The sequence below is a fragment of the Ranitomeya imitator genome, chromosome 4 (assembly GCF_032444005.1).
Source record: "Ranitomeya imitator isolate aRanImi1 chromosome 4, aRanImi1.pri, whole genome shotgun sequence".
Classification (NCBI taxonomy): domain Eukaryota; kingdom Metazoa; phylum Chordata; class Amphibia; order Anura; family Dendrobatidae; genus Ranitomeya; species Ranitomeya imitator.
The window spans coordinates 433,785,134-433,807,488 of record NC_091285.1 but is presented as its reverse complement, the minus strand read 5'-3'; the positions used below and the strand labels follow the sequence as shown (position 1 = coordinate 433,807,488).

The 22,355-nt window shown below is 41.7% G+C and overlaps 1 protein-coding gene across 1 annotated transcript in view; it reads right to left on the bottom strand.

Moving 5' to 3' along the window:
- Positions 1-4,313: 4,313 nt before the first annotated feature.
- CIB2 (calcium and integrin binding family member 2) overlaps positions 4,314-22,355 on the bottom strand; it is a 28,265-nt gene continuing 10,223 nt past the window's right edge. Inside the window, exons 2-6 of the mRNA XM_069765567.1 lie at positions 14,207-14,241; positions 10,575-10,686; positions 8,381-8,528; positions 7,943-8,138; positions 4,314-5,490 (exon numbers count right to left, since the gene is read on the bottom strand). Coding sequence (XP_069621668.1) covers positions 5,469-5,490; positions 7,943-8,138; positions 8,381-8,528; positions 10,575-10,686; positions 14,207-14,241 — 513 coding nt within the window. The 3' untranslated portion in view covers positions 4,314-5,468. The remainder of the gene's footprint in view (positions 5,491-7,942; positions 8,139-8,380; positions 8,529-10,574; positions 10,687-14,206; positions 14,242-22,355) is intronic.

Sequence of the window (22,355 nt, the reverse complement as noted above, 5' to 3'; positions counted from 1 at the left end):
CACCACCATGCTTTACAGTAGGTATGGTGTTTTATGGATGCAACTCAGTATTCTTTTTCCTCCAAACACGACAAGTTGTGTTTCTACCAAACAGTTCCAGTTTGGTTTCATCAGACCATAGGACATTCTCCCAAAACTCCTCTGGATCATCCAAATGCTCTCTAGCAAACTTCAGACGGGCCCGGACATGTACTGGCTTAAGCAGTGGGACACGTCTGGCACTGCAGGATCTGAGTCCATGGTGGCGTAGTGTGTTACTTATGGTAGGCCTTGTTACATTGGTCCCAGCTCTCTGCAGTTCATTCACTAGGTCCCCCCGCGTGGTTCTGGGATTTTTGCTCACCGTTCTTGTGATCATTCTGACCCCACGGGGTGGGATTTTGCATGGAGCCCCAGATCGAGGGAGATTATCAGTGGTCTTGTATGTCTTCCATTTTCTAATTATTGCTCCCACTGTTGATTTCTTCACTCCAAGCTGGTTGGCTATTGCAGATTCAGTCTTCCCAGCCTGGTGCAGGGCTACAATTTTGTTTCTGGTGTCCTTTGACAGCTCTTTGGTCTTCACCATAGTGGAGTTTGGAGTCAGACTGTTTGAGGGTGTGCACAGGTGTCTTTTTATACTGATAACAAGTTTAAACAGGTGCCATTACTACAGGTAATGAGTGGAGGAAAGAGGAGACTCTTAAAGAAGAAGTTACAGGTCTGTGAGAGCCAGAAATCTTGATTGTTTGTTTCTGACCAAATACTTATTTTCCACCATAATATGCAAATAAAATGTTAAAAAAACAGACAATGTGATTTTCTGGATTTTTTTTCTCAGTTTGTCTCCCATAGTTGAGGTCTACCTATGATGTAAATTACAGACGCCTCTCATCTTTTTAAGTGGTGGAACTTGCACTATTGCTGACTGACTAAATACTTTTTTGCCCCACTGTATATATATATATATATATACAGTATATATATAGCCACACACACATACGTCTATATATTACATAGTCTCCTTTATTGTGTATATTGCCGTCCCTTATTATACAGTGCCCTCTCTTGTTATGTACAGTACCATCCCTTACATATTGGATTATATAGAGCCCTGTTTTTTTATTACAATTTAGATTGTGAGCCTCATTGGGGACAGCAGTGATAATGTGTGCAAAACTGTAAAGCGTTGTGGAATACGTTAGTGCTATATAGAAACAAAGATTATTTATTATTATGGACTGGTCATCTGGTCACCGGCTCCTCCATCAGCAGTCATTTTATATCTAAAAAGAGAGGGGACTATGTAATAAAAGAGGGCGCTGTGAATAACAAAATTAACAAGAACACACTATGTAAGAGACAGCACTGCACATAGCAGCAGAGGAAGCTATATAAAATAAGGGACTACACCGTATATAACTAGAGGATGTATGTAATAAGGGAAGTTGTTATACATAATAAAAGGGTAAACTATGTAACTAAGGATGGTGTTATACAGAATTAGTGAGTACACTATATCGAAGGAACTGTGTTATACATAATAAGTACATACACTATATACTAAGGGACTGTGTTAGACATAATAAGCAATAATAATATCTTCCTCCACCTCCCCTGTTCCTAAGTCCATTATAAGTCCCCCTTTCTCCCATCCCAATCCCCCACACCCCTCATTGTCCTCTTCCCCGTGCATTCCATTATTGTCCTCTCCCCTACCACATCATTGCTCCATTCCACCACCTCCATCATTTCCTCCTACCCCACCACCCCCATTATTGCCTTTTCCACCACCACCATCATTGCCCTTTCCACCACCTCCATCATTGCTTTCTCCCCTACCACCCCATCACTGCCTTCTCCATCACTCCCATCATAGTCTTTTCCACTACCACCATCATTGCCTTCTCCCCACCTCCATCATTCCCCTTTCCACCACCTCCATCATTTCCTCCTCCCCACCACCCCCATTATTGCCCTTTCTACCACCACCATCCTTGTCCTTTCCACTACCACCATCATTGCATTCTCCCCCACCACCCCATCATCTTTCTTTCCACCACCTCCATCATTGCTTTCTCCCCTACCACCCCATCATTGCCCTCTTCATCACTCCCATCATTGCCCTTTCCACCACCTCCATCATTGCCTTCTCCTCCACCACTTCCATCATTGTCTTCTTCCCCACTACTCCCATCATTGTCTATTCCACTACCACCATCATTGCCTTCTCCCCATCAATGCCCTTTCCACCACCACCATCCTTGCCCATTCCAACACCTCCATCATTTCTCCCCCTTCCACCCCCATTATGGCCCTTTCCACCACCTCCATCATTTCCTCCTCCCCCACCATCCCCATCCTTGCCCATTTCACCACTTCCATCATTTCCTCATCCCCCACCATCACATCATTGCCCATTCCACCAGTTCCAACATTTCCCCCTCCCCCTCCATCCTCATCGTTGCCCTCTCCATCACCCCATCATTGCCTTCTCCCCATTATCCCCATTATTGCCCTCTCCTCCACTTACACAGACACACACAGCACCATTCACCTCTCTGCAAATTCCCCCGCAGCGCTACGCATGCACGCACACACAAACACCACCACTCATCTCTACACACACACACAGCACACATACATACAACAAAACACACACAGCACCTCTCACCTCTCCGCACGCTCTCCCGCAACTGAAGCATCACCGTCGGCAGCTTCCTCTCTTTCGCACAGCCGGCCGCTGAATGATTATGTCATCCAGCGGTGCTGCTGTCTGTGTGAAAGGAAGTGCGGGCAGAAAGTAGGACAGATTTCTGAAGCTCTGCTCTGCTGCTATATTCTCTTGTAGGCAGCGGAGCTGCAGGGATCAATCCCTGCCCGCCACACATAAGGGCAATCTGGTCAGGGGCCTCCGGGAGCCTCGGGGTTGGATAAACAGGCCAGATTACCCTCATTATTAGCCACCCTGCAGGGGCCCTCATCCACCTCCGGGCCCCGATGCAGCTGCCCAGGTGGTATGTTTGCCCATGGTGAGTGCATGTTTTACAGTGCAGGTAGTATATATACGGGCAATAGTAACTGCATCTGCCATATTACTAGAACATTATCATTCTGCCCAAGCATTTACACTGCTGTGTTGTTAGAGCATATCCAGTATGCAACTTACGAGTTCTAAAGTAAATGTCAGGTGCATCATACCTAGGCTTTCTTGGACTTTTTTATTATGCTTTGAAAAAGTAAATTTTTTTTCTCATTTATTGGAAAATTACCACATGCAGGTTATCCTGACTTTGTTTACTTAATGCATTCATGTTTGGTTCATTCAAGACATCTTAACGGGTGCTTCTCATGACTGAGGTTCACTGATCCCAACCTGCTAACATCGGTGCGCACTATGAGAAGATGGAGAACAAAATTTCTCCATCTTCTCCATTGTGCGAGTCCACAGTACCCGGACTTCTGATGATTTCCATGCGCTTATTGACTTGCATGGGTGAGTTTTTCTTATTAAATAAAGGGACTGCACATGGATGACAAGTTAGAAAAAAATCGTCCTGCTCTCCTGGAAGAGAATAGGAGAAATTTTTATAAGCTAGTGTGAGCGAACCCAAAGGGTACAAAACACTTGGTTATGTTCTCATCCAGGAGAGTGGGATGAGTTTTTCCTCACTTGTCCGTGTGCAGTCCGTTTTGTTACTCAGCACCCATTAATATAATTTATAAATATAAATATTGTTATTGTTATTAATCTTTTATAGGTCCATTTACAGTTTCCTATGCTGCAGAATTGTTATGTATCCATAAAAACTGGATGCCATAAAGATGGTCTGTGTGGCCGTATAAACCTTATAATCTACTTTGTATATACTAACCTAATAAAGAAGATTGTGCATACTAGAGCTGGATCTCTTTCATTTCTACTCAATGTGATTTGCATACATGTGATGATATGCCGACTAAAAGGGCGCAACCTCGCTCAATCCAAGAGTATTGAGTATCTAGTCAGAATGTGGCCCGAAGTAAGCACATTGCTCTAGGAGCAGACCGCGTGATGTGAGGATTCATAAGTCTGCAATCACGTGGCTGTAGACTTGAAGCTTCGAATTGGACAGCCCCTTTAACTTAGCCATGAAGAGCTCTGTAAAGCAGTTGCACTACTCAGCTTTGTAGCCCCATCATTCTTAGGATCGGCGCGGGCGCTCATTCCCCACTGATCAGATCACTTCTAATGGTGGTAAAACTACTTTAATAAAAAAACAAGTATTGGAAGAGCGTTTTATCATCAGATCATCATGATCAATCATATGTTAAAGAAAAAAGTGACAATCGTGGACTGTGCAACAAATTTTTCTTTACTTGGAACAGAAGATACATTTCATTTATTTAACTGAATACGATTCTTGTCAGAACAATGAAACAAATGTGTCCATTGCTTGAAATGCATGAAACCTCACAATGATTATAAAAGGCACCGTGTTAACTCCAGGAGAATCGTTAATACCTCTGTGTTCCTCAATGTCTATCCCCCACATTCAGCAATGCCTACTAGAAGTCCACTGATTTGTCACGACTCTGTAGAGGCCTTGTCATTTTGTGACCTCCTTTTTCATAGACTACATGGATGATAATACCTGTCCTTGCATTCAAGCTAGCCCTTATAAATGTCCATTCTTCCTTCTCAGAGTGAAGCTCAATGAATACTTCTGCTACATCTAAGAGCAGATATGTGGCGAGTCCATCTGTAAATACTTATTCACGGAGTCTTCTTTTGTTGGACACAAGATATGACACTGAATGATTGAAATTGTTATTGAGAACACAAATGGGGTCTTCAGAATCTTTAACATTTGCTTGAAATGCATATAAGTGACTACAAAAAGCCACCAAATGTCCCCAAGTTCTAAATTCATGTAATGTCTACATGTTAAGTCTCATTAGATCTTCAAATAACATTGTTAGTACTTCCACTGCTTTTCTCCATCAAGACTTTCTTTAAAGTGTTCCAATTGTTCCTGAGACATCTTAAATGCCGGTCAACGACAGTTCAAAGTGGCATTTTGTTCCAACTTCTCCAGCACAGTTCTTTTCTCCATCAGATATACTATAAGCCCTTTGTATTTCATGTTTTTAGCCTAGATGGATAAATGTAGACTAAGTAAGAAAAATAAGTGTCCAAAAATATAAGAAGTGAATGAATATATTCTGCAGCTCTATATGAACATCCATGTGTTAAGGCCCCGCATAATCAACGTTCATCTTTTTTTCTGGAGTGACATTTTATACAAAATCCTTTTTTTTTGCTTTAACAATACAAAAGTGCAGGCAAATTCGTCATTCAATTTTAAGAAGACTAAACTTCCTGTTGTGTCGTCGGCTTCCTATGAAAATACGGCCAAGTAATTTTTTGCAGTTTGGGAAGGCTTGGTCCTGTGGATGCCTGAGATCCAATCGTTCCGAACCACTGATTTCATTGAATCGCAGCATACTCATATCCTTATATGGAAGGTACTAAAAGAAAGAGAAAAGGGGTTATCTAAGCTAGCAGTAAATAGGAAAAAATAATGAAGAGGTCTTAAAAAGAAACATTTGTATTAATTTCCACAAATCAATAGCATATATAAAAATTAGAAACCGTTGTAATATTTCTTATTAGAGAAATTCTTTTTTCTTTTCCAGGACTGATCTAGCACTCTGTAAACTCTGTGTTCAGTAGTAAAATCGGGATTCAGTGAATACATTTTTTAACATTTCTGAGAAGCTGACAGTTGCTGTCAATTGAGAACTTGCATCAGAATGTCTGTGTCGGAGTCTAGCCCCTCCCCTTACCCTCTCCACAGAATCTTATGACCACCAACAGTCATCTCCAGCTCAGTAATGGGAAATTCTAAATACACTGAAGACAAATTTTAATCATGACTTGACATGAACATCTTGAGATTGAAAGATCAATCCAGGAAAAGAAAGCAGATTATTTGTGTTAAGATATATTACAAAGTTTCTTATTTTCACACGTACTACATTAATTTATTAAAAAGCAACTCAAGCAATCCAAACTAATGGGACATTGTAAAGAAGCTCTACATGTTATTTTAAATGAATTAAGTTATTTAGTCTTAAAAAAAGAGATAATTTTATGAAAACAAGAAAAACAATACTGTCATAAAGATAAATACCAAAAAAAACAAAACAACATAAATTTACACTAGAGTTAAAAGAACCAATCACAAAGTTAAGCTACCACTTTCTGTTTTAACAATACAATCAAAGTGATAGTATTCCTATTTCAGCAATTCGGACTCACTGGCTATAAATTCTCACTGGTGTAAATTGATTCGCAGGACCTGGCCCACTGGCCATGCCAGTAATCTCTGGCTGCTGGTCAGAAGTCCTGAGAACCATCTTCTAATTGATGACAATCGACGCTCTTCTTTTGATTAGTCAATTAGCATCATGCCGCAGTGATGAAGTCGCACCAGTAAGGCAGGATAATCAAAAGAAGAGTCACAGATGTCAGGAGATAGGAGGTGGTTCTTAAGGTACCTTCACACATAACGATTTCGTTAACGATATCGTTGCTTTTTGTGACGTAGCAACGATATCGTTAACAAAATCGTTATGCCTAACAGCGACCAACGATCAGGCCCCTGCTGGGAGATCGTTGGTCGCTGGGAATGATCAGGACCTTTTTTTGGTCGCTGATCACCCGCTGTCATCGTTGGATCAGCGTGTGTGACGCCGATCCAGCGATGTGTTCACTGGTAACCAGGGTAAACATCGGGTTACTAAGTGCAGGGCCGCGCTTAGTAAGCCGATATTTACCCTGGTTACCATTGTAAAAGTAAAAAAAAAAAAATAGTACATACTCACATTCCAATGTCTGTCACGTCCCCCGGCGTCAGCTTCCTGCACTGACTGTGTCAGCGCTGGCCGGCCGTAAAGCAGAGCACAGCGGTGACGTCACACAGTGCAGGGAAGCTGATGCCGGGGGACGTGACAGAAATCGGAATGTGAGTATGTAGTGTTTTTTTTTTACTTTTACAATGGTAACCAGGGTAAATATCGGGTTACTAAGCGCGGCCCTGCACTTAGTAACCCGATGTTTACCCTGGTTACCCGGGGACTTCGGCATCGTTGAAGACAGTTTCAACGATGCCGAAGTTGTTCCCCTGATCGTTGGTCGCTGGAGAAAACTGTGTGACAGCTCCCCAGCGACCACACAACGACTTAACAACGATCACAGCCAGGTCGTATCGCTGGTCGTGATCGTTGGTAAATCGTTTAGTGTAACGGTACCTTTAGGGCTCCTTTCCAGCAGCCACAGATTACTGATGTGACCGATGGAGTAGGTCCTGTGATTAATGCCAACTCTACAGAGCACCCTTTTGCAGCTGTTTGTGCCTCTGATTTTACACTGAGGCACAACTTTAAGTATTATGGATAGCATGGTATTGTTATCGTATTCTCACATAGAAGCATCGCTTGGCAATAAAATGGCAGAAAGAGTGCCTAGGTTTGTTATATGGACAACAGTGACTATTTGCTACTGCACAACGTCTACAAATATCTCAAGGGCTGTCACATTGTATAAGGATCATCTTTATTCTCATTTGCACAAGGAAAGACTAGAAGCAATGGGAGGAGACACAGATTAGAAATTAGAAAAACTTTTTGACAGTGAGGGTATCAATGAGTCGAACAGGCTGCCATGAGAGGTGGTGAGTTCTCCTTCAATGGAAGTCTTCAAACAGAGGCTGGACAGACATCTGTCTGAGATAGTTTAGTGAATCCTACTTTGAGCAGAGAGTTGGACCAGATGACACAGGAGGTCCCTTCCAACTCTACCACTCTATGATTCTGTGGTTCTATGTATATCTTATCTCATGCACTACCAAACCACACATGTCAAAAGCCTGATATAACTGCACACATTTGCTGTTCTTCTAATTGAAAAATCAATTACCTGAGAAAATCTGGTGCTTTAGAGATCATATTCTCAAAGTCTGCGAACGCCAGTTTTCCATCACCATCCATATCTGCCTCCTCAATAACCTTCTCACAAACCAGAGTCACCTCTTCCTCCTCCAGTTCTTCTCGTGTCAGCTTATTCAGAGTTTTCTCCAGATCGGATTTACAAATAAAGTTATCTGTGTTAAAATCTAAGAAAGACACAAGAGAAAAAACGTTTTGAACACTAAAGGCCAATTGATATGGGCTGTCTGCAACCGTTAAGCAACTGCTCATCGGCTATGTGCCGGCTAATCGGCGGCCATATAAACAGACCGATCACACTTCTGTGTGCACTGGACGACTACTACTAATGTTTAGCTTCCTCTCGCATGACTTCTATATTCAGACATATACGAAGGTGTACATAAATACGATACTACAAATAAATTACCATAGATCTTAAAGGCATAGATTGCTTTCAGCTCACGGGGAGCCATTTCGCTCATCACGGAGAACATATCCACAAAGTCATTAAAGCTAAGGTTTCCTTCTCCATCTTCAGAAAAAGACTGCACGATTCTCTCCTTGAAAGGATTTTCCTGGAATGACAAAAAAGGTAATGTTCACTATGAAGTGTAGTACAAGCTAAACTCCTTCCGTTTTATTCCTCATATATTACTTTACACCCCTTGCAATAGGTCAAGTGATATGTGCTGCCATATCAGCATTGTCAGGTGGCTCGTATGGGGAGCATTCTAACAGTAGAGGCCTTATGCACCCCATGAGGTCTAGGAAAGCTTTTCTGTCATGTGAGAACAACCCATATAAAGAAAGTGCTGAGGCTATGGCTATTCAAGGAAAGGAACAAAGCAAAAATGTCCAAAAAAGTAAGAAAAAAGGCAGAAACAGATAAATACGGTAAGTAAAACGGATCTGGCTAGAAATAGATATTACTGTTTCATGCACCAACCCATATTCGGCCTCTATTATACCTGGGTGCATGAGGCAGTAAGATTTCTGCCTTTTTGTCTACTTTGGATATTTTTGGCTTTATTCCTTCCTTTAGCCATAGCTTCAACACTTTCTTTAGTCTTTTTTTTCAGAGAATATGAATGATAACAGCAAAACTTTTTCTCCCCTCATGGTTAGTGGTTGGGTGAAGCCATTTATTGTCAAACGACTGTGTTTTCTCTTTTTAAATCATAACGACAACCCAAAACATCTCTGAAAAAAGGCCAAAACAAGTAAAAATTCTGCCAGGGCATGTAAACTTTGGAGCACAACTGTATATATGTTAAAAATGCTATATGTTGTAAGTTTTATATAAAAGGACATGATTTCATAAGCTAAAGTGCAAGTTGCTGCTGTGTGTTCACCTCTTCATCATGTACTTTGCAGTGGTCCATGATAATTTTCCAGGAACCATTATTAGTTTTGCAGCATGAAGTGCCACAGGTGGAGTGCTGGTATTTATGGTCCTACGTGCTGCTCCCCATGTGTCACCTGAGTGATTCCTAAATGCATATATATCTATCAACGTGTGACATTTGTCTTTCCGTCACTTACATAGTCAAACAAGGGATAAAACTCTCCTTGTCAATAACATTTTTCCTTCCAGTCTCTTTTTCTGCCTGATTAAATTTGACATTTCAGACGATTTTTGTCATAGTGGAAATGCTTACGTAAGTTAATAAGTTACCGTGTGGCTTTCCTCTCGTCAATATTTACTGCATAAAAGGTTTGTTCATTGAAAATAAGTTTTCGCCTATCCATGGGATAGATGACAACTTGCTGATCCTTGTGGTCCGACTGCTGGGACTTGCACTGAGCGGGAAATTTTTATTCTTGATGGGGAACTTTTATCCCCGATACCAGATAGAACGGCCAGTTGGATGCTACATTCATTCTCTATGGGACTGCTGGAAAAAGATAAGGACAGAACTCAGAAGTTCCATAGGAAACGAATGGAGCAGTGGTCAAGCACATGCACTGCAGCTCCATTCTAACTGGGAGAGAAGATCCCCATTCTTCCTACAGTAGAAGGTCTCCCACAAGTGATGAGCGAGCGTGCTCGTTACTCGGGTTTCCCGAGCATGTTCGGGTGATCTCCGAGTATTTCGGCGTGCTCGGAGATTATGTTTGAGTCGCCGCAGCTGAATGATTTGTGGCTGCTAGACAGCCTGAATACATGTGGGGATTCCTTTACAAACAGGCAACCCCCAGATGTATTCAGGCTGTCTAACAGCCCCAATTCATGCACAAACATAATCTCCGAGCACGCCAAAATACTCGGGAGATCACCCGAACATGCTCAGAAAATCCGAGTAACGAGTACATTCGCTCATCAATAGCATCCCACCGATCAGCAAGTTATCACCTATCGTGGACAACCCCTTTAAGCTGAAGTGCTAAATATCTATAGAGAATATAATTAGCATGACAAAACCTTTACAAGGAGACCCTTTATGGTAATACTATGTAAAACATGCTGACAAATCTGTGACAGTCTGTCACAGTCACGGATGCATTTTTTGGATTTTTCCATTAGTTTATGAAACTTTTCAGTAATAAAACCTTGAGAAACACATCGGCATTATTTCCTCCATTCTGTGCCATTCATTCATGATTCAGCAGCTAAATCTCACCATTAGTTCCGGCATATTAATAATAAGTTGCATGGGTAGTTTGACATCAGGGTCATCTGTGTAATCCATTGGGACAATATTAGGAGCCAAGTCATAAAACCTTGCGTGTAACCTGCAAGAAACCCATAAACATCTTCTGTAACATGGTAAAGCATATTCAGATGTCATTTCAAAGTCATTTTTAAGTGCTTAGCATAATCCCAGAACGCTAATGCCAGTGTACATGGCGGAACAAGCAACGAGCTACAGCGTGTCCCTATGTATCACCCTAACAGGTCTATGTATCTCACATAATGGGCCTGTGTCAGATGTCACCGTAACCAGTGTCACATCCAGAAGATGTCAATAACACAGAATCCTTGGCCATAAATCTCACTGTCATCCACCACCAGGTTTGAAAGTGTCCTTGGATAAATCTTACATGTTGCAGATCTAGCAGCTAGATCATAGCACTCAATTTTTCAAATTGGTGTACTAGAACCAGGGAAAATAGGCAATTGTAAGGGTATGAATGACTTTGACAAAAGCACATTGTGATGGATAGACAACTGGGTCTGAGCATCATCAAAACATTAGGTTCTATTGGGGTATAATAAAATAATTGTTGGGCTCTACCAGGGTCTGCAATATAAAGAATATCAAGGAAGGACAACAGTTGAATTGGTGACAGTCAGGGATCATACAGGCCTATTGGTGTCCATGGGGGCAATGGCTAGCTCATCGGGTATTATCCTACGATAGAACAAATTACTGAGAATCACAATTGGATTGTTCAACATTGGTAGATGGCGGCCTGATCCAATGATTGTAATTGCGTAATTAGGAAACAGTTGGTACCAAGATGCAGTATGGGAAGCAGGCAAGCCAATGGAGGCAGTGTAATGTTCTGGGCAATGTTCTGCTGGGAAACATTGGGTCACGGTTTACATGTGGATGATACTTTAGCACATACTTCCTCCCTAAACATTGTTACGATCAGGTACTAATAGGATATAGGTACTTTCAGCAGCGTCATACCACTGCCATACTACTAAACTTGTTCAGGAGTGGTTTCAGGAGCATGCCAAAGAACTATGGGTGTTAAACCAGCCACTGAATTCCTCAGATATCATATCAAGCTGATTGAAAATCTGTGGGATAAGCTGAAAAACATGGCTGATCCAGAAAGGCCCCACCTCACAAATGACAGGACTTAAAGGGAACCTGCCAGTTGATCCATAGACAATCCATGGACAGCATGAATCAAAAAACAGAAAAGGAAAAAAATCAGCTCATATGTCTTTCCTTGAACGCCGTAGTAAGTAGTAAGCATCACAGAAAGAAGGATCCAGGTCCACAGAGTAAACATTTTCTTTATTAGTGAATCCAAGAAGTATCGTTTCTCCTTGCAGAGAATGACATGATAAGCATGTCGAGGTGAGGAGACTTAAAGCCGCAATGCTCCTCTAGGAAATATGCAAATTGTCTCTTCAGAGAGGAAGAAGACTAGAACTCTAGTGCCGCCTATTGGAAGTAGCAATCCTAACAGTCAATGTTGACCCTTCAACGAGCCTTGTCACATGACTTAGGATAATAGCCAAACCAGAATCTCAACTTGCAGACACTGTGTTTCGGGAGTACTGCCCCTCGTCAGTGCAAAGTGGAGATCTGGTTTGGCTGACTGAGAGGCGTCTGACCTAAGTCATGTGACAAGGCTCGTTAAAGGGTCGACATTGACTGTTAGGATTGCTACTTCCAATAGGTGGCACTAGAGTTCTAGTCTTCTTCCTCTCTGAAGAGACAATTTGCTTTATTAGTGAATAAATTCAATTCCATTGGTGAGGGTTAAAATGTCATCAATAGCATGGTTATAAAGTCCATGACCATATTCAGATGATCGGCCAGGTGATTTACGCCTACCCTCAACACTGGAATTAAAATGGTTCACTTATAAAGAAAATGTTATTCTGTGGACCTGAATCGCTCTTTCTCAGCATGAATCAAACTCTATCTGCACAATTGCAGCCAGGTTTGTTATAATCTGAAATACAACAGTGCTTTAAAGGAAACAAAGTTTGAAGCATCAACTGGGGTTTTATGGAGAGACCTGACTAGTCTAGCAAGGTTGATTGACAGGTCTTTCCCTTATGTGTACAAAGCAATAGTCAGAAACTGAAGCAGTGAGGGAAGAAGCTTGCTGAGGGCTGCACTGGACTAGTCACATCTCGCACTACAGTCTCCGGCTGGGTCTTCAAACAATGTTTGCTCTGAAAGGCTGGAGCATTTCGGAGAGAGACACACCTAGTTGCAATCATGCCGCCAGGTTTTGATTCATGCTGTTGAGCAATATGAATCAAGTCACAGGTTCTCTATAACCCCTTCACGACCACAGGTATTTGTTTTTGTGTTTTCGTTTTTTGCTCCCCTTCTTCCCAGAGCCATAACTTTTTTATTTTTTTGTCAACATGGCCATGTGAGGGCTTGATTTTTTGTGAAACTGACATCAACATTTTAACATATTGTGTACTGGAAAGCAGGAAAAAAAAAATCCAAGTGCGGCGAAATTGCAAAAAAAGTGCAATTCCACAGTGTTTTCTTTTTTTTTTTTTTTTTTTTTTACTATGTTCACTAAATGCTAAATCTGACCTGCCATTATGATTCTCCAGGTCATTACGAGTTCACAGACACGAAACAGGTCTAGGTTCTTTTTTATGTAAGTGGTGAAAAAAAAAAAAAAATTTGGTTAAAAAAAATAAAATGGCGCAATTTAGTGAGACCTGTAGTGTCTCCATTTATCATGATCTCGGGTTGGGTGAGGGCTTATTTTTTGAGCACCGAGCTGACATTTTTATTGATACCATTTTGGTGTAGATATGATCTTTTGATCACCCGTTGTTGCATTTTATTGGAATATAGCGGCGACCAAAAAAAAAAGTTATCTCTGACGTATGGAATTTTTTCTCATTACACCTTTTAGTGATTGGGTTAATTTTTCTTTATACTGATAGATAAGGTGATTCTGAAAGCGGCGATACCAAATGTGTATATTAGATTTTTTTATTGCTTTATTTTGAATCAGGCAAAAGGAAAGGGTGATTTGATTTGAACTTTAATCTTTTTTATTTTGTTATATTTTTAAAAACTTTTTTTTTACTTTTTGCATGCTACACATAGGCGATGATCAGATCACCTGTGTGGAGCAGAAATGCTCACTTGCTATGAGCGCCGACCATTGGTGGCGCTCATAGCAATCTGGCAATGACAACCACAGAGGTCTGCTTCAGACCTCTGGTGGTCATGCCGACCCATTGGTGACCCGTGACCATGTGACGGGGGGGGGGCACTGATGGGTGGGATTTATGACGCGCTTCTGGTAAGCGCGAGTTAAATGCCGCTGTCAGAAATTGACCCTGCGAAACTTAACAGACACCGTGAGGGGTGGTGGAGACTGTGCTGGAGCTGGGGAGGGCGAGTAAAGCAAAGGGTTTTTTTTTTTAAACAGACTGCAGCCTGGGCCCGAGAGTTTTCTGAAAACATTAAAACCATTTAATTTTAAAAAGATGTAGCATATATAGAGATGCTGTCAGGCTAGTGAAGCCCAGTCTTGCTCCCAAGCCCTTTAATTTCTCTGTATATGCATGATCAGTACTTACCGGAGAATCTCTTTACGTGTGAAAAAAGTACAGTCCTGAAAGAGAAAATTAAAAAGTTTTGCATTAATTTTCAAAAAATTCAATTGCAGCAGAGTCATATACAAATTGTGTTATTTATAGTTGGTGCTTCCGCTAAAGCTGCGTTGTGAAAGTACAGAACAAACATGACAGCTAATAAGACAAACATTTTCTCATTCATAGTAAAACATATCTATATATATATATATATATATATATATATATAATTGTCTAAGGTGCACTTCTGTCTGTCCCGGAAATCCCGCGTCGCTGATTGGTCGCGGCATAACGCGGGAGTAACGCAGTCCGTTAACGCTGCCATTAACCCTCTAAGTGTGACCAACTTTTTACTATTGATGCTGCCTATGCCTATAAACTGATGTTTATAATTATACCATTTCGATGTACATACCGACTTTTGATCGCCCATTATCGCAGCGACCCAAAAAAACGTAATTCTGGCATTTTAAATTTTTTTCTCGCTACGCCTTTTAGCAATCAGGTTAATTCTTTTTTTTTTATTGATAGATCGGGTGATTCTGAACGTGGCGATACCAAATACTTGTATGTTTGATTTTTTTAATTGTTTTATATTGAATGGGGCGAAAGGGGGGTGATTTGAACTTTTATATTTTTCTATTTTTTTCATATTTTTAATCACATTTTTTAAAATTTTTGCCTTGCTTCAATAGCCTCCATGGGAGGCTAGAAGCTGATTGCCTTGTGCAGGCATGTACTACGGAGGACAGAGAATGAACTTCAATCCAATATTGCAGCCAGCATGCAGCCAGCGGGTAAGGAAAGGGTGAATCAAAAACCCAAAAACCCCGCCTCCATGGCTGAAGATTGTTCCCTCCAAATTCAGGTGACAGTGTCCCTTTAAATGTCACTGTCAGTTTGACAGCAACATTTAACTAGTTAATAGGTGCGGTTGGGTCGCGATTCCACCCGCGCCTATTGCAGGCACATGTCAGCAGTTGAAAACAGCTGACACGTCCTGGCTTTGATGTGGGCTCGCCGCCGAAGCCTGCATCAAAGCGGGGGTTCTGCCATCGGACGTACTATTTCGTCCAATGGCAGAAAGGGGTTAAGCCAGCTTAGTAATGGAGAGGTGTCAATAAGACACCTATCCATTACTAATCCCACAGTTGTGAAATAGTTAATAAGACACACTCACTAAGAAAAAAGTATTTTAATGAAAGAATCAAACACACAGGTTTTTAATATCTTTATTGCTCGCTCAATCCAAGCGAAGCCCTCGTTCTGCTGTAAAAAATTAAAAAATAGAAAAGCAACAATATACCATACCTGTCCAGCGTACAGTCAGTCCCACGCAGTAATCCATATCTGGGGGCATTTACATTTACAATCGGGAGCACTGCTAATGCAGCCATTCCCAGCTGTAAATGACTGGGGAATGAATGAAATACAGGGGGCGGAGCTTTGGTGATTAGCGGTGCCGTCACCGAAGCTGCGCCCCCTGGCGGCATGAACTCTGCAGCATTGGAAAGTTTCTGTATATTTTCCCACGCTACAGGGTTCATATGAGTTCATGCCGCCGGAGTAATAAAGATATAAAAAACGTGTGTTTGATTCTTTCATTAAAATACTTTTTTCTTAGTGTGTGTGTTTTATTAACTCTTACACAACTGTAGGATTAGTAATTGATAGGTGTCTTATTGACACCTCCCCATTACTAAGCCGGCTTAATGTCACCTTACAATAGCAAGGTGACATTAACCCCTTATTACCCCATATGCCAAAGCCACAGGGTAGTGGGAAGAACCAGGCAAAGCTCAAGAATTGGCGCATCTAATAGATGTGCTTTTTCTGGGCAGCTGCGGGCTGCTTTTTTAAGGCTGGGGGCCCATAGCCATGGCCCTTTACCAGCCTGAGAATAGCAGCCCGCACCTGTGAGTTTTGCCGGGTTTGTATAAATATAGGGGGGGACCCCACGTCTGTTTTTCTCTTCATCCCTTCTCCCCTGCTCTCGCTGCTTTCGCCCGAGCAGGGGAGAAGGGATGACAGCCGGCTTCAGCACCACAAGCAGGGGGACAGCGTTTACTGTAGCGCTGCTTCCCGGCGCTGTCCATGTGGTCCTGATGAGGCATACAGATGTACCACATGAGCACACGGACACGGATATCTTGGTACCGATTTTTCCAGTACCGGAAATATCTGGACGTGTGAAACCGGCCTTAGGCTGTGTGCACATGTTGCTTTTTGATGAGCACATTTGATACAAAACCTTAAGAGATTCCTGATGCCATCAAAGTGAAGGAGAATCCTGAAGTCTCATGCACACTTTGTTTATGACTTGCAGATTTGGTGCAGATTCGAATCTGCGGCATGTCAAGCGTTTTTGCAGTGTTTTTTCATCCATTGACTTTAATGAAGGCTGATGAAAAACACCATAAAACACAATTATAAACTTGATTGTGGATTTGCTGCATCTTTGCTTAAAAAAATGCAGTGGTGTTAATAAAAGGAAGTGAATATGATGTGCCCCGGAAGAAGAGAAAATACCACAATTTAGAGTGTATAATTAATTAATTAGCCTGTTAATGTTATAGTTTGTTCACTATCATCATTAGGAAAGTCCAGGTGATGCAAATTTCCCAGCTGTATAAAAACCCAGCCTTCTCTAACCTTGTGCCAAAAAACATCAGCCATGGGTTCTTTTAAGCAGCTGCCTAGAACTCTTGAAACTGAAAATGGTGGAGAACTACAAAGCAGGAGAAGGCTATAAGAAGATAGCAAAGTGTTTTAAAGTTGCCCTTTCCTAAGTTCAAAATGTAATTAAGAAATAGCAGTTTACAGGAACAGTGAAGGGCAAGATAAGGTCTGGAAGACCAAGCAAAATTTCAGTGAGAGCTGCTGGTAGGATTGCTAGAGAGGCAAATCAGAACCCCCCACTTGACTGCAAAAGACCTTCACAAAGATTTAGCAGACTCTGGAGTTGTGGTACATTGTTCTACTATTCAGAGACACCTGCACAAATATGGCCTTTATGGAAAAATCATCAGAAGAAAACCTCTCCTGCATCCTCGCTATAAAATTTAAAATGTCAGATGCCAGCTCCTGCCTGCTGAAGTTGTTTTTTTTTCAAAATATAGTATACTCATTATATAAAATAGGGGGCAGGTCACTGAGTGATCAGTGACCTGGCAGAAGCCATACAGATGAATAGCTAAGTGGAGCACCACATGAGGACCCCCCACAGACCCGCCCCGAAACACAAGGATATCATTAACTCAAAACTGAAAGTAAAGATTAAGTAACAACCACAAGATGGAACTCATCAACCAAGGTATTATTTTAATCAGAATAACTGCGCCATCCTTCCAGTGTGTGTAGTATACTGAGCACAATCCTGCTGGCAGGTTTCCTTTAAGAGTTGCAAGCCTCTTAATGAATCAGAGGTGTCTGACAAGTAGCATGGGCTGCCAAAGTCAAAAGTCTTCAGTCTAGAACTGGATTAAGATTTCTGGTGTAAGGAATACCACAGTTTGTCATGTATTAGACAAGCTGTGGCTCATGCCCCAGCCCCTAGTGTGAAAACTGCAAAAGTCGCAAAATTTTCAATAACTTGTAATTGCACAAACATATTGTGACCTCTCAAAGCAATTTATGCCAGCATTCTGGCGAAATTGCTTTGATGAATCAGGACCCAGCTCTAGCTTCCTGTTTCAAGAAATAACACATGTACATTGATAGGGTCAGGATTGAATAGTCTTAAGTTTTGTATTGAAGTGTCTAATGAGCATGTGCAAAGGTCATTTTTGCAGTTTTTTTTTCTGCTGAGTACTCATGTGTTCTCTACCAGTCAGCCACTATCATATTCCCCAACCTGCAACTTATCTCGTAAAGAATAATTATTTATCTTTCTAACATCATATGTGGGGGGACAGTTGGGAGACCCCATTAAACGTTAGACCTTCGACTGAGACCAACCATTTTGGTGGGTTCGGTTGTCATTAGTCTAATATGTATGGGGTCCATTAAACTGCAAAATCCCTTTAAGCCTGTTTTAGAATAAATTAGTTTCAGCGAATGTTGTTTATAGTGTTGGTCCAGGGCTACAGACAGAGATGGGGTCGTGGAGTCTGTGTCCATTTTGGTGGATAAAATGGAACGACTTCAACTTCTAAAATCTATAATAAATTGGGTACAGTAGTACAATGCAGTATATGCGGTAAATGATTTCATAATTTGGGAAAGTTATGAAATGTCCTATAAAGTCTGTTCCTGATCTAAGGATCTCGGCTTTTAGTTGAGATGAATCTGTGCTGCACTTTATGTACATGCTCAGTAGTGAGGCCAAGCTGTGGGATTGGAGTTGTGGAGTCGGAAGTCAGAAATATTGAGAAGTCTGAGTCGGTGGTTTGGTTTACTGACTCCACAGTCCTGTGTTCACTGTGGGACTGGGGTTCCAAGGGCCCACCAGTAACGAAATCCAGGGCCCAACTTTTCGGCTACATGCACATGTGACATTATCCTCAATCACAAATGTATATAGCAATGAACTGGGTGGATTGGTAAATGAATAAGGTGCTGCCTCTGTCTGTATATAGTGATTCAAGTATATTGTGCCAAGTACTGCTCATATAAGAGGGTGGTGGCCCACTCTTGCACAGGGTCCCACTGGAGGATTCTCCTGTTCTCCTGTGGGCCAGTCCAAGCCTGCATGTGTTGAACTCTGGCTAGTAATGTCAAGTGTCAAGACCCCAAAGCTTAGTACTTAACTGTGTAGGTATAGATTTGTTTTTGCTTGTAATCCCATGTAAAATACTTCATGTGTCATGTCTTTTAACCTACGGTAATCAGAAAGAAGTTTATCAGAGATGCATACAGTGCATTTAAGGACAAGGCACGAAGGCAGACTGCACTGTGACTGCATCAGACAGGAAGAATTTCTGAATGATGAAAATTTAGATTTATTGCTTATTTCCTTCCAAATCCCCTTCTCTTTGCGATCTGCCTTTCCAAAAACCGAGAAATGAAATGCATGCAGTGCAACCAGAGCGCCCAGTGACCTTAGAAGCAGCAGTGTTAATCACAGCAGCACAACCTGAGATGATATCACTCAGAACACTCTGAATGGGCTGCTTCAGCATAATCGGAGTTAAATGAACTGGCCAAATAATGCCTCATCATATTCCAGCAGCTTGCTGATGGAGCGTACATGGTTCACTGGAATGTGCATGAACACGGTCTCACAATAAAAGAAAATTGTTGTATCAAAATTTGGGGGATAATTCATTAAACAGTTTTTGGCAGAATTCTGGCATAAAATGGTTTGAATTTGGCACCTCTTAATCTAGCACAGCCTGTATCAAAATTCGTGTGCAAAATGCCAGTCTTGATGACTTGGGCATATTTTTTTTGCAAACTGTGATGCTTTAGTTACATACTGGGGCCCCGATTCATCAAGATAAGTTTTTTACACCAGTCTACCTATGTAACTATGAAGTAGTCACTAGAGCTCTTATTGGCATTTTCACTGGTGACCTAAACGGGAAGAACAGTCTCCAGTATTCTATAGTACGTTCCACATTTCTGAAGATATGGAATTTCCGTCTGACCTGGCATACCATAAGCAACACACTGTATAGTTGGTATCAGATTCTTTTGCTGAAATGTTATGTTGGGCTGGGCTTTCACCAATCATGTTGCTGTCTCCACCTTCTTCACTACCACCAGGTAAAAAGCTAAGACAAACTTGTTTCTTTTCCAAATTTGAAGGGCCTGGTTCATTAAGATTGTCATTCTGCACACCAGTATTAATGAAGGGACCACTGGAATGAGATGCACCTAATTTACATAGAGGCGCATAAATTACGCTACTAAAGTGGATTAAACTTTGATCTATTTGCTGGGTGGACCTCACCACTCCCCACCCTCCTCACTTTGACGAAACTGGTAGGGACTGGGGTAAAAATGCTACAAGTTGCAACATTTTTGCACAAATCTAAGCTCTGAAAGATAATTTGTGATATTTCAAGATGTTTTATGCCAGATGAGTTTTCAGGTTACGTCTAAAGGTTCTAAATATAAGTGACAATCTGACTTGGTGAGGTACTCAATTTCAGAAAAAAGGGGAATGCTCTTGAAAAATCTTACGGGAGATTGGGCGAGGAATGTAAGGGTATGTTTCCACGGTCAGGAATGGCTCAGTATTGGTTCAGTATTTGCAGGTGAAATCTGCACCAAATCTGCATCTGTAGTCACTGGCAGGTCACCTGCGTTTTTGATGTGTTTTCCCGCATGTGTTTTTGATGCGTTTTTTTCATTGCATGCGTTTTTTTTGTCACTTGAAATAAAGCTAATTGAAAGTTGGCTTCTGCGACGGAAACAAAAAGTGATTTCCTGTTTGCAGATATATTGGGATATGTTCCCACGGTCAGTAAACTCTGCGGGTTGGACGCTGTGTACATCTGCAGTGTCCAACCCGCAGCATCCAGCTGTAACAGCATAGTGGATGGGATTTCAAGAAATCCCATGCCCACTATGTGTGCACCAATGCCTGCGGCTCACCCGCAGATACGAACATGCGGCGCATCTTTCCAGACCGCGGCATGTCAATTTATGTAGTGGAGACGCTCTGTCTCTGCTACGCAAATTACCATTCACTATCATTAGATGAGGTAAAACCACATTATCTTCCAAGTCACGTGTATTAAGTGGGGTAACGCAGCTTACTACCCATGTGTACTAATTTAAATAATAGTGAATCTTGTGACACAGCCAGACATACACGACACAGGAAGTGGAGGAAAGCACTGAGAGAGGTCCCCTCCTTTTTAATAAATAAATAATAATTTTAAAAAAAAATAGCGTGGGGTCCCCCTATATATGTTAACCAGCCAGAGAAAAGCAGACTACTGGGACTGGTATTTCAGGCTGGTAAGGATCCAATATCCATGAGCCTTACCAGCTTGATGATACCAGGCCACAGCAGTCTGCTTACCATGGATGGTTAACAAAAAAAGTAGGATCCCCTCCAAAAAAATGACGTGGGGTCCCCCTATTTTTGTTAACTAGCCAAAGATAAAGCAGACAGCTAGCTGTGGCCTGGTATTTCAGGCTAGTAAGTATCCAATATCCATGAACCTTACCAGCCTGATAATACCAGGCTGCAGCAGTCTGCTTAGTTTGGATGGTTAGCAAAAATAGTGGGATCCCCTACAAAAAATGATGTGGGGTCCCCCTGTTTTTGTTAAACAGCCAAGGAAAAAGCAGACAGCTGCGGCCTGGTATTCTCAGGCTGGCGAGGCCCATCGATTTTGGCCCTCACCAGCCTAAAAATAGCAGCCCGCAGTCGCCTCACAATTGGCATATCCAAAGATGTGCCAATTGTGGCACTTTACCCGACTCTTCCCACTTGCACTATAGCGGTGGCAAGTGGGGTAACATTTGTGGGGTTGATATCACCTTTGTATTGTTTGATGACATCAAGCCCATGGATTAGTAATGGAGAAGCGTCTATAAGACATGTAACCATTACTAATCCTATAGTTATATGGTAAATAAAGACACGGTCAGAATAAAATCCTTTAATAATCTTAATTTACCATATTTACTGCATCGCCTAATCCCCAACGCTCTGGATCTCCTGCAAAAAAATAAATAAATAAACCAACAAATACTCCCTGTCCGATGTAGTCCAATAATAGATTGTCCCATGACGAGTCCAGCACTGCTACATCAGGATGCCCTTGGCTAAACAGTGGCAATATGCCACCATCCAGCCTGGCATCCAGACACAGCAGAGCTTGTAGATGACCACCAGAGGTAACTCGGTCTCTGGCGGTCACCTATACTGCAGTTCTCACATTAGCTGATCAGCTGACAGTGAGAACTTTACTAGTGACCAGAGATAACCACAGCAGTCACATGCACGGCAGTTCTCGTGGTCAGCTCATCGCGAGAACTGCAGTGGATGCAAACTTCCAGCTGAAACAAGGTAAGACATTATTTAAATTAGTACACATGCGTAGTAAGCTGCGTTTCCGCACTTACTACGCATGTGACTATAAAGATGATGCGGTTTTACCACATCTAATGATAGTCTATGGGAAATTTATGCCGTGGAGACTGAGCGTCTCTGCATCATAAATAGACATGCTGC